Raw genomic sequence first — 13,943 nt, 5'->3', positions numbered from 1 at the left:
TTTTCATCAGAGACATGGCCAGCAGTACATTTTCTTTTTCACAGCACTTCCAGTCAGCCAGCTAACTTTGTCATACCAGGAGAGCTGAAAAGACCTGTTACTTTTCCCTATCTTTTGCACTAAATCAATCTTAGGTGTTGATCTGCCCTGCTGTTTAATTCTAAGTTTCTCCTCGTAAGGAAGACTTTCTAATGGCTTTGCCAAAATCAGGTCGACAATATTAGCATTGTCTGCCATCGTGTGCAGTTTGCTAGCTGGCTAGTTCAGACTATATGAATTAATGAACAAACGATCTAATATATATATATATATTTAACTCAACAGGAGGAAATGTGGGAATTATGTTTAACTGAAACAATGAATGTGGTGTGAAATTGTGTGAAATATACGATGAAGGTTGCAGCAGTTTGTCTTTCGACTACACATGCAAAATCCGCGATGGGACTGAGTTGGAAATGGAGACACAGAGTGATACGCGTCATAATCTGAAGACCACGCCCACGCCCACACCAACCTTGTCTTTGCATTGCGAGAAGCTGCCGCCTCCTTGTCATTTATGATTTATAAAAAAAAAAAAAATGTCTAAAAGCTGATATGTGACAATGTGTATAGCAAAAAAGCAAAAAAAAAAAAAAGAAATACGTTTTTATAAGCTGTCGACCCCAAAAAACGAGCGTTTTAGGAAATAAAAGTGGATTAAAAAGAGATGACAGACCCTCCAATCATCACGCAGACGCTCGGAGTCCGGGCCAGCCCACTCCTCCATTCATCCCAGAGACGCTGAGCGTCCGTGGGCGGGACATAATCGCAGCATTATCCAATGACCGTCTTGTTTCTAAGCACTGAAAAAAACTTTTTAAAGCAGCCCCATTGAAGTCAATGGACGCTGGGCTTCAACATAGTAATGCACTGTATTCTACGGGAATGAATGAGAAGGAAATCGAGTCAGCCGACCTAATTAGCTGATTCTGAACGAAATTGTTTTCGTTCGAGATGAACGTGTTTAACGCATTTTTTGTCAATAAAATGTTAACATAATAGTACATATATTTGACCATTCATTTTTTGACAATTATAGGGGAAGCTGAGCTTCCCTTGCAGTCTTAAAGAAATCGCGTCTGCTAGATGCCTCATTCAACATCTGAACAGTGCATGCTCGTGTTGCATAAGCAGATCTAAAACAGCAGCGACCGTTTCAGTCCTGATTTGTTACTATATCCTATATCTACAGTTGAAAGAAAAAGTATGTGAACCCTTTGGGCTTACTTGGATTTCTTCATAAATTGGTCATAAAATGTGTTCTGATCTTCATCTAAGTCAGTGGTTCCCAAAGTGGGGGTAGTGGGGGGCAGGGGGGCGCGAGATGATTTACAGAAACTTAATTTAAAAAAGGTTGTAATGATGCGAGTATAAATAAATAAAACTTCCCGACCAATATGACTGGATAAGCTCACCATTTAATGTAACCACGGAAAATGGAGATGGTGGTCTAGTGGGTTAAACCACTGAACTGGTAAATCAAAGGTTGCTGGTTCGATCCCAGCAGCCACCACCAGTGTGTCCTTGAGCAAGACACTTTACTCCATGTTGCTCCAGGGGGATTGTCCCTGTAATAAGTGCACTGTAAGTCGCTTTGGATAAAAGCGTCTGCCAAATGACTAAATGTAATGTAAATGTAAAATAATCTGGCGTCAGATATGGAAGATGCGCTGATAGAACTTTCATCGGATCGAATCCTGAGGACGGCATTTGACAGCAAGACGCTGGATGAGTTCTGGGTTTCTGTTGCGCTGGAATATCCACAGTTGTCGAAAGCCGCGTTGGATGTACTCATGCAAATTGGCTCAACGTATTTATGCGAAAAGACATTCTCCGCGCTGACTTACATTAAGAATAAACACAGTTCACGGCTTAACGTGGAAGATGATCTGCGGGTGGCGATCTGCTTTGCTCCGCGCACAGCGCCCATCCATCACATTAGGCGTTTTTTTCTGAATAAAAAGTTATTGTTGTATGCGTGTCACAGGCAGCTTGTTCGTATTCTGTCTTTAAGTATTTCACAGTTATGGGATGTATTTGTTTTTGTCCATAACTTGTTAATAAAATAGCCTGGCTTAGAGATTGTGTTCCTTTTTGTTTTAGCTCTGTCAGTATGTAACCAAATCGCAAATCCTTACAAGCTGTCGCTGGAAAACACAAAGAAAAGAAAGGAGGGGGAGGAGGGGGGGGGGGTCGCGGGTCGTCAGCGGTCTTATATTGGGGTCGTGGTCTAAAAAGTTTGGGAAACCCTGATCTAAGTCACAACAATAGAGAAACACAGTCTGCTTAAACTAATACCATTAACATAATACGTTTTCATGTTTTTATTGAACACAACATGTAAAAATTCATAGTGCAGGGTGGAAAAAGTATGTGAAACCCTAGGCTAATGACTTCTCCAAGAGCTAATTGAAGCCAGGAGTCAGCCAACCTGGGGTCCAATCAATGTGATGAGATTGGATGTGTTGATTAAAGCTGGCCTGTCAAATAAAAAACACACACCAGTTTTGAGTTTGCTGTTATGTAGAAGCGTTGTCTGATGTGAACCATGCCTCGCACAAAAGAGCTTTCAGAAGACCTACGATCAAGAATTGTTGACTTACATAAGGCTGGAAAGGGCTACAAAAGTATATCTAAAAGCCTTGATGTCCATGTGTCCACGGTAAGACAGATTGTCTACAAATGGAGAAAGTTCAGCACTGTTGCTACACTCCCTAGGGGTGGTCGTCCTGTAAAGATGACTGCAAGAGCACAGCGCAGAATGCTCAATGAGGTGAAGAAGAATCCTAGAGTTTCAGCTAAACACTTACAGAAATCTCTGGCACATGCTAACATTGTTGTTGACAAATCTACAATAAGGAAAACATTAAACAAGAATGGACTTCATGGGAAGACACCACGGAGGAAGCCACTGCTGTCCAAAAAAAACATTGCAGCACGTTTGAAGTTTGCAAAAGAGCACCTGGATGTTCCACAGCACTACTGGCAAAACATTCTGTGGACAGATGAAACCAAAATTGAGTTGTTTGGAAAGAACACACAACGCTATGTGTGGAGAACAAAAGGCACAGCATACCAACATCAAAACCTCATCCCAACTGTGAAATATGGTGGAGGGGGCATCATGGTTTGGGGCTGCTTTGCTGCCTCAGGCCCTGGATGGATTACTGTCATCGATGGAAAAATGAATTCCAAAGTTTATCAAGACATTTTGCAGGAAAACATAAGACCATCTGTCTGCCAACTGAAGCTTAACAGAGGATGGACGATGCAACAGGACAACGACCCAAAGCATAGAAGTAAATCAACAACAGAATGGATTCAACAGAAGAAAATACGCCTTCTGGAGTGGCTCAGTCAGAGTCCTGACCTCAACCTGATTGAGATGCTGTGGCAAGACCTCAAGAGAGCGATTCACACCAGACATCCTAAGAATATTGCTGAACTGAAACACTTTTGTAAAGAGGAATGGTCCAAAATTTCTCCTGACCGTTGTGCAGGTCTGATCTGCAACTATAGGAAACGTTTGGTTGAGGTTATTGCTGCCAAAGGAGGGTCAACCAGTTATTAAACCCAAAGGTTCACATACTTTTTCCACCCTGCACTATGAATGTTTACATGTTGTGTTCAATAAAAACATGAAAACGTATAATGTTTGTGCGGTATTAGTTTAAGCAGACTGTGTTTCTCTATTGTTGTGACTTAGATGAAGATCAGAACACATTTTATGACCAATTTATGAAGAAATCCAAGTAAGCCCAAAGGGTTCACATACTTTTTCTTTCAACTGTATATATCATTTTTTAAAGGTTTTTTTGTTGTTGTTGAAAACATCTTTTTCGATATCTTGTCCCAGACTGCTCATCTATAATTCACCAAACATGGCATGCAATCCTAAGGCCCTCATGATGAAAAGTTGTTAAAGGAGTCATTTCATGAAAAACAGACTTTTCCCTGTTTAAATGCTGAAATCGGGTCACTTGTGCATCTGCGGGAGACAATAGAGCGATGGATTTATTTAGTTTTCAATGGAAATCATCCACACTGAGTAAGGCAAAGCTACAAACAAAGACTTTGTAAGTACTGGTATTTTTGAAGAAAGACCCCAGGGACCTGCGGCAACTTAAACGTAGATAAAATGTCACTGTGACACGTTTGTCCATTCAGAAAGCAATGTGTGTAGCTTGTAAACATGCGATGGGATTGTCCTGTGTAACGTTCATTTGACTTGGAGAAATAACGATGCGTTTGTCGCGAGTATCTTCACTTCAGAAAACTGTGTGTTTAATTTGTAAACACACGACGCGGTTCTCTCTCCCTAATGTGGTCGTGACCGGACCAACAGGGACCGGAGGGGCTTCGAGAATGGCCCCGGGTGAAACCGGTGACCTCATCGCAAACAATGTGTTTGGTGTTCAAAGACGAGAACTTGTTTCTGGTTCGTTTTATGTGACCATACTTTAATGTTTTGTCGCTGGAAGCACAGGCTCACAACACGCTGAAAAGGGGGCGGAGACCAGCAGCTCCTTTACACTTAAAGAGAAACACACAACAAAACAGCACGTTTCTCCTCACATGCAAAAATGGGCATATCGTGCATGGAATATTAAAAGATCTGTGATGTTTTTTGAGCTGAAGCTTCACAAACACACTCTGGGGACACCAGAGACTTATTTAATATCTAGTGAAACCATTCGAACAACCTCTCCTTTCAACTATTTAGCAGATATGACTTTTTTATATTTGTCAGGTGTGGCCCTGGGTAAAAAAAAGTTTATGTTTACAAAACTTTTTCTATGTGGACAACAGAACATTCTATCCTAACAAGTAAACTTTCAGCCATATATTATGAAAGGGGGCCATCAGCATTTTTTTATGATCAATCATTTCAACTGCCGAATAAAGGCTGTTGTTCCCTATTTTGTTCACTAGATGGTAGACTCGAAAATAACATGATAAGAAACGATTTATTCTGTTATCAGAGTTTAAATGCATAGAAATGATTTTTAATTAGTTTTAACTAGTTACATCATTTGTATTCAGTGTATATAGTATGTAGACCGTATACATGTTCTGAAATGTGTTGCTGCTCAATTAGTGTCATTGAAACTTTAAACATGAGACCAGCTTTATTTGTTATATCAGATTAAGTGATCTGTGATTCAGTTCAGGTTGTAGTTCTACAGGCAAACACTCCTAAAGAGTTTTGACATAACATCTCACACATAGTTGTATTCGTATGTTAGCAACTGATTCCACACTATCCACAGGAACGGTTCTTTAAATTGTACTGCTTAGACGGTCCGTGTACGTTTTATTCATTTGATATTCTATTTGAAATAAATTAATGGAAAATGAAAAATGACTCGTTCTTTCATTTTTCGTTTGCCGTTTAAAAAACGGATTTCGAAATCAATTTGGGATTCGTACATGTGGGCGGCGCCATAACGCCCCTTTCACCCGATTGGTCAAATCGTACCATTCTATACCTTAATTCTGCCCGACAGAAGAATTCACTTCCAGTTGTTCGTTTTTTGGTGTATTGTCGCAACGCGAACCACTACTTATTGTCAACTGTGCGTGATATTTACGCAGAAATCGTAAATCGTGTTGTACTGTACGACATTTAAGAGATTACAAGCCATGCAGTGTGCTGTATGCTATTACTTCGACATCTAACACCCCTTTCATAGACGTTGATCGCAGAAAAGTGTTGTATGAGTCACATGAGTGCTGCTGTCAGTGGGATTGATCTAGAAGGGTACCTATTTGTTGTAGTAGTAGTAGAAGTTTTAATAAAGTTCCCTGCATCAGAAAGCTCCCTGTGTAAACAAAAGGCAGGAACAATGCCATAAGGGGTCTGTATAGTGATGACAAGTAAAGTGGCTATAAAGACAAGCGAGCAATTTATGTTCCTCAATTATTTAAAAAAATAGGAGATTAACTTTGTCTGAGGCTAAAAGTCTGCCTGCTTCCATCACCGGACAACACTCCCCAAAATCCTTTGCACCACTCTCACCTGATCCCCATCATCTGGACACTATTCCCATCACCTGTCTACCCCTTTTTATCTGTTTTATTTAAATTCTTCCTTTGGTTTTGTTATTTGTCCGGTGTTAAATGTGTTTATGGTGTTGTGCTTTTTCCTGTGTCTCTGTCGATTAAATTATACCAGTCTGGAGAATCTGCTTGTCTTGAGTGTTTGCTTCACAAACCGTGACATCTGTATGTAAGAGTCTCTGTCCACACCTAGGCTACTGTACAGACTCGACTTTCAACAGAAAATTTAGATGTGCTTGTTTTTCTCAAGAAAAACTAATCTGCTTTATTAATGGGTTTTTCATTTTGTTTATTCAGAAATTGTTACAAAATCGAAACAATAAAACTAATATTATATTGATGATGGGAGAGTCTACCCGCTACGGAAAGTCTTCTTCAGCACATTCCAAAGATTCTCAATAGGGTCAAGGTGTGGGCTCTGTGGTGGCCAATGAGTGAAAATGATGAATATGTTTCCTGAACCACTCTTTCACAATTTGAGCCAGATGAATCCTGGCATTGTCAAGTTGAAATATGCCGATGCCATCAGGGAGGAAAGAACCCATTGATGGCATAACTTGATCATTCAGTCAACTGACCTCATTCTCTGGGCACATAACGTTGCTGAACCTAAACCTCAAATCCAATGGGAGGCTCTTACCTATTTTCTTTGTTGAATCCATGCAGTTGTTGACTGTTTTTGAACAGGCAGTGTATATAACTCTGCTTTATAAAAGGGTTTCTCATTCGGTCTGCATGAGCTTATTCAGAAATTGTTACAAAACCAGAATGATAGAACTATATATTTACATTAACATTTAGTCATTTAGCAGACGCTTTTATTCAAAGAGATTTACAGAGAGTTCAGGGAGCAATCATACAAAAGGTACTGATACAAATAAGACAAAGATAATTTGGATACTATCTACAGTACACATGGATGTCCAGTTCACAGCATATCTTCAAAACTGTATGACAACAGAAGCCCTAGTTTAGGCACAACACGGTTAGCATATCTATAAATCTGGTCACCTACAGATAGTCATTCCACCACCAAACACATACACACACACTGCTCCCTCAAGCTTAATCTCAAACATTTCCAAAACATAGTGATATCTCACAACCGGATAAAGCTGTTATTTTATACTGGTAAGAGTCAAAGAGTCAATGTCTAAACTAAAAACTAAAACAAAGACAAATGCTAAACTATTGTTAATCATACATACAGTGAGGGAAATAATTATTAGATCCCCTGATGATTTAAGTTTGCCTGCTTACAAAGAAATGAAGGGTCCATCATTTTTATGGTAGGTTTATTTTAACTGATAGTGACAGAATATTAACAACAAAAAATCTGGGGAAAATTTTATATAAAGGTTATAAATTGATTTGCATTTCAGTCAGTGAAATAAGAATTTGATCCCCAAGCAAAACATAACTTTGTTGAGAAACCCTTGTTGGCAAGCACAGAGGTCAGACATTTCTGATAGTTGGTCACCAGGTTTGCACATGTGTCAGGATATATTTGAGTCCACTCCTCTGTCAATCTTTAAGGTTTCTTGGCTGTCGCTCAGTAAATTGGAGTTTTAGCCTCCTTCACAGATTTTCTATAGGACAAGGGTCTAGAGACTGGCTCTGACATTTAATGTTCTTCTCCTTAAGCCACTCTTTGGTTGACCATAGTGGTGGAGAGGTTGAAATGGGAGATACAGATTCTGTTGGAAGGCATCCTTTATATACATAACAAGATGATTTAGGAGTTCTGTCTTAAAGTGACAGGACTAATCTGTGGGCCATGTAGGCCCATAACCAATCTTTGGGGCCAGAATTCTTGCTTGTTGGTAGGGGATCAAATATTTTTTTCACTGACTGAAATGCAAATCAATTTATTTCCACTGATATTTTGGTTGATTTTCAGGTTCTATCAGTTAAAATAAACCTAAACATTATAGGTCCTGCATTTATTTGTAAGCAGGCAAACTTACAAAATCAGTGTGGGGATCTAATAATTATTTCCCTCACTGTACTTACATACATGCATACTGTACATATCATTTACTCAGATCACAATAATTATTGGGCAGAAGAATATTGATTGAATTATTTATTATTGGAATATACTGTAACTGATCAATAATTGTTTTATTTATAATAGCTTCAATTACATCCTTTGGTGTAGTTATCTAGTTGGAGCAAAGGAATCCCCCCCCCTTCAGTTGTTTTTTATAGATGGCATGAACTATTTCTCCTTAAAGAATGTTCCCAATCATCAGTACACAATGCTGTTTTAAGTTCAGCAATGTTCATAAACTTGCACTATAAAATTGTTGCTGTTGAAAGAAAATTATTTGTGATAAATTGACTCAAATTTCTAAAACATTTCAGGTCACATTTCGTTTGATTCCATGTGATGTTGTTAGAATAAAATAAACGTTTTTGCAGAATTAAATTTTGTGTTTTACAAACTGACATACACATCTGCATGCAGGCTCCCAACTGTGCAGATTCATTGATGTTCCTTATGTGTGATGTTTGTTCTCAGGCATACAGCTACGACATATTCATGGCAGTACAGATTAAATGCATAGATATATTTGTTACTTCATCTGTACGGAGAGTGGATCAAGTAGATTGAGAGAGACTGACACTCCCTCTTGTGGACAGAATTAAGAATTATGATCATCATGGAATTTTTGGAGTTTGATCTAAATGATCTGTATCCAAGTTCGTGATACAGAGCCTATTCATCAAATTGTTTTATAACAATAAACATTAATATAAGTGAAACTTGGCCAAACTTGCATCAGGAGTAGACTTTGAACTTATAGCGCATTAAGAGAGAGCGCATTTAGGCCACGCCCACACCGGGGTACAATCCAACCGCCTTTCTATTGCGGGAAAATACCACCTTGACATTTCTGATCTATAGCAAAAAAACAGAACAATGACTAAAACTGCTGTGTGACGGGTTCACAGCAAACAAGAGAAAGTCCAGTGAGCACGTCCCTCTTAACCTAGCGGGTCTAAGATATGCGAGGCTGTCTGGTGGTTCAAGTAAACATATTTTAAAGTGCAAACACTTGTCAGTATCGCACTCGTACAGACTCTTAATCTGCTGGGTAGAATTAAATCCGTACTGAATGGTGAGCAATTTGACCAATCGGGAGAAAGGGGCGTTAATGCACCGCCCACATATACGAATCCCATATTGAATCCAAAATCCGTTTTTTAAACGGCAAACAAAAAATGAAAAATCGGGCCGAAATGTAATTTTTCGTTTGGTGAACTAAACGAAAAAACAAAAAACGAGTCATCTTTCACTTTCCTATAATTTATTTCACATAGGATATCAAATGAATAAAACGTACACGGACCTTAGACCTTGATAATTGCCTCTATTATAAAAATGGTGACTCATTTAAATAATAGTTCAATAGTACACTGAGATTGAACAATGCATTAGGCATATTTTTTCAGTAAAGATTTGAAGCTGAAAGCTGTGGGTTTAGAATTACCCATAAACACCAGACATTGATTGAGGACATCTGAGTAATAATCAGACAATAAATATCATTTCCACAGATTTGTGAGAATTCATTGTTGCTTATGTATAATTTGTACAGTAAATCGTCCAATTTAACCAAATGTTTAATCTGTGGGTTTACATTTTGATGTTTTACTCATCTTGTCTTGCTTTGTTTAGGATCTTGAGAACAAGATTACCACATTCTTGAAGACAGAGCTGAACAGATTTAAGAAAATATTAAAAAAAGAAAACACAAAATACTTTGTGAAGGAATTTAAGGAGGCTAGATGCATTGTCAGAGAAGCAGCTCTGGATATCACACTCTACTTCCTAAGAAATATGAAACAAGATGAACTAGCTGGGACTTTAGAAGGTACGCTGCAAATGACAAACATTTCATGTTTAATATTATAATTAATGTAATGTACTTTTTTTACATCATGCCTGACAGTGCCCTTCATCTTTACAATATTGCTTATTAGTTATTGCTTACTTATAAATTGTAGAAAAGATGCCTAAGATTATTGTCTTCAGTTTTTTTCCTTTGTTTGTGTTTTTAGATGAGCTCGTCTTCATACATCAACGACAAATCAAATCAAACCTGAAGAAGAGGTATCAATGTTTATCTGAAGGAATTGCAAAGCAAGGTGAATCAACAAGCCTGAATAAAATCTACACCGATCTCTACATCACTCAGGGTTGTAGTGAACAAGTCAATACTGATCATGAGGTCATGCAGATTGAGTCAGCTTCCAGGCGTCGTGAATTACCAGAAGAACAGGTGAAATACACTAATTTGTTCGAACAGACTGAGACAGACAAGCCTATCAGAACTGTGCTGACGAAAGGTGTTGCTGGCATTGGGAAATCCGTCTCTGTCCAAAAGTTCATTCTCGACTGGGCTGAAGGCACTGCAAATCAAGACATCACCTTCATATTTCCACTTCCTTTCCGAGAGTTAAATTTACAGGAGAATGAAAGTCTGAGCTTGATGGACCTTGTAAGGCAGTTTTTCCCAGAAACAAAAGGATTGAACCTTACAAGAAATGAGAAATTTAAAATCCTTTTTGTCCTTGATGGATTGGATGAATGTCGACTTCCTCTTAAGTTTACGTTAAATAAGATTTGTTGTGACGTCACTTTTAAAGTCCCTCTGGATGTTCTCCTAACAAACCTCATTAATGGAAATCTATTTTCTTCGGCTCTCATCTGGATAACCACCAGACCGGCAGCAGCCAGTAAGATACCTAATGAGTGTATTCACAGGGTGACAGAAGTACGTGGGTTCGACGATGCGCTGAAGAAGGAGTACTTCAGAAAAAGATTCCCAGACACGGCTCTGGCTGACAGAATCATTAAGCATGTTGTGGAAAACAAAAGCCTCTTTATCATGTGCCACATCCCAGTCTTCTGCTGGATTTCAGCCACTGTGCTCCAGAACATTTTGGAGGATATACAACAGGTGTCAGATTCCGATGACACACCTAAGACTCTGACACAAATGTACACACACTTTTTCCGCTTTCAGATCCAGCAGAGCAGTAGAAAGTACGATGGACAATACGGACCAGATATTTCCTGGAATAGAGGGGCTATCTCATCACTGGGAAAACTGGCATTTCACCAACTTCAAAAAAACAACCTGATCTTCTATGACACTGACCTGGAAAGCTGTGGCATAGACCTCTCTAATGCATCTGCATACTCTGGGATGTGTACCCAAATATTTAAGGAGGAAACAGGGATCAGACTTGGTACCACATACTGCTTCGTTCACATGAGCATTCAAGAGTACACCGCATCTGTTTATGCACATCTGTTTCTAGACGACAGCGAGAAAAATGCATTTGCTGGACAGCCAATGGAACAGGAAGATGAAACAATGTATGGTTTGCTCAAGACTGCAGTGGACAAGGCACTTGAGAGTGATAACGGTCACCTAGACCTTTTTCTTCGCTTCCTTCTCGGCCTGTCTCTTAAGTCCAATCGCCCACTTCTACGAGGTCTGTTGACACAGCAGGACAACAATGAGCAGATCCAAGAGGAAATAGTCAAGTACATCAAAAAGAAATTAGATTCTAATCTGTCTCCAGAGAGATCCATCAACCTGTTCTACTGCCTGAATGAACTGAATGACCGATCCTTGGTGAATGACATTCAAGAACAACTTAACAAAGGGAGTCTCTCATCTGTCGAGCTCTCACCCGCTCAGTGGTCCGCTCTGGCCTTTGTGTTGGTTACATCAAATGAGGAGCGGGAGGACTTTGAGCTTCAAAAATTCAAGAAATCAGATGAATGTCTTTGTAGACTAGAGCTGGTTGTAAAAAACTCCAAAAGAGCTCTGTAAGTAATGTATAGAAATTTAATAAAAATAATGGACAATATTTAGTCACTTTTACCCAGATATCAACAAATTCATATTTAGAAATAATCATCTAACGTAAGTAGCAAAAGTAAAACAACATCTGAAATGAGAAAAAAAGTGTAGGGCGGGACTTGATTAATCCAGTAAAAAAGTTCATCCAGTTAAAAAACTCTTTTGTAGTTTTTAAACTGATTGGATCACATAAAGGTGAAGATTTGAACGCCAGTTTGCAATCCTCGTGCCATTCCTCATGGCCAGAAGTCCAACAAGTACATATGAATTAAACAAATTATGATGTGCACGGAAAAAATAATTTATAATCAATACTTTACCACTGTGTAAAACAATTAGAACGATCATGCCGACTTGAAATACTTAAAGTGACTGGTAGACTTTTTACCTGATGTGACACTGAATATATCAATATTCTTATATATGATTATTTAGTGTCCATATACACTTGTAAATAGATATCAAATTTATTTTTATTTAAATTTGGCAAATTTATTGTTTCATATTATATAAAAAATTGTTTTTTTTTTGCAGATTAAATGATTGTAACCTAACAGAGAAAAGCTGTTTAACTCTGGCGAGAGTTCTTGGATCAGATACCTGTCTGCAGGAGCTCAACATAGAAAATAATCATCTGATGGATTCAGGAGTGGAGCTTCTCTGCACTGGACTGGAGAATGCAAAGAAAAGTAAACTGGAAATACTGAGGTAGTTTTTATTTTATAAAATTATGGAACAGTTGAACTAAAAATGAAAATTCCTTCATCATATACAGTACTCATCATCATGTCATTCCAAACCTGTATGACTTATGCAGAACATAAAATAAAATATATCAAACAATATTGGTAACCTTACACCCCTTTGACTTCCTTTTATGGACACAAAACCACTAGATTTTTCTCAACAACAAAAATTTTAATCTTTTTTGTTTGCCGTGTCCAAATAAATATTAATCAAATTAGATGAAGCACAAAGTCTTGTGTTACTACATAAACAAGAGAAAAATGCATTTCAGTAGTTCGTAATATTAAACCATGTTTAATTAAAGTAAAAGACAGGTTTATGTCACCAAGTAAATTTTGCTAATGTAGCAGCAATTTAATTTTTATATGTTTAAATGTTTTAAAATGACTTGTTTTAGGCTCAGTAGTTGTGATGTGAAGGAGAAAAGTTAATCTTAAATCAAACCTGAAACACCATGCTAACTATATTCAATATACAATTTCATAACGATGGTAAAATTTGTGTGCACTGCACCTTGAAAAATGACGCCAAAGTGTTACCCTGCGTGTTAAAAAGTGTTAATACGTTAATACATAATTTTTATACATATATCAGCATCAACAACAATTAGGTTCTGTTTTACATGAAACTCATACATCTTTATTGTTGTTTTATCATTGTTTCTTTTAACAAGACTGAACAAGTGTGAGCTAACAGAGGAAAGTTGTTCAGCTCTAGCTTCAGTTCTGGGTTCAGACTCGAGCGGTCTGAGAGAACTTGACCTGAGCAATAATAAGCTACTGGATTCAGGAGTAAATCTGCTCTCTGCTGGACTACATAAGAACTCTACACTGGAGATACTCAAGTGAGTTTATTTTACATAATAATTGACTCTCAGGCCTGCTTTTGCCTTTATATTCACTTACAAGGGTTTGGCTGGTTTTAAATCACTTTGAATAATGTTTTAAATAACTGTGTTGCGTGGTTTAAGTAAAAATCTGCTGTTGTAATAGTAAAAAACTATTTTGTCCCAGACTTTCAAATTGCAGTATTACTGAAGAAGGTTATAAAAGTTTGGCTTCAGCTCTGGAATCAAACCTGTCACACCTGAAGGAGCTGGATCTCACTGGAAATGATCCTGGAGAATCAGGAGTGAAGCTGCTCACTGATGTACAACAGCAATCCAACTGTAAACTGACAACACTGAGGTAAATTCAAGAAGGAGAAGGAGGA

The 13,943-nt window shown here is 38.1% G+C and overlaps 1 protein-coding gene across 2 annotated transcripts in view; it reads left to right on the top strand.

The window, feature by feature from the left end:
* The window catches only part of LOC130411709 (protein NLRC5-like), a 93,194-nt gene that overhangs the window by 53,191 nt on the left and 26,060 nt on the right, over positions 1-13,943 (top strand). The window contains exons 10-15 of one of the 2 annotated variants that reach the window (XM_056736531.1): positions 9,785-9,980; positions 10,168-11,610; positions 11,701-11,950; positions 12,519-12,692; positions 13,405-13,575; positions 13,745-13,918. In XM_056736531.1, coding sequence (XP_056592509.1) covers positions 9,785-9,980; positions 10,168-11,610; positions 11,701-11,950; positions 12,519-12,692; positions 13,405-13,575; positions 13,745-13,918 — 2,408 coding nt within the window. Of the gene's footprint in view, positions 1-9,784; positions 9,981-10,167; positions 11,951-12,518; positions 12,693-13,404; positions 13,576-13,744; positions 13,919-13,943 lie in introns of both variants that reach the window. The other variant, XM_056736530.1, reaches the window with a different exon arrangement.

Source organism: Triplophysa dalaica, chromosome 22 (genome assembly GCF_015846415.1).
Source record: "Triplophysa dalaica isolate WHDGS20190420 chromosome 22, ASM1584641v1, whole genome shotgun sequence".
Lineage (NCBI taxonomy): Eukaryota > Metazoa > Chordata > Actinopteri > Cypriniformes > Nemacheilidae > Triplophysa > Triplophysa dalaica.
This window is presented reverse-complemented; position numbering and strand designations above follow the sequence as displayed.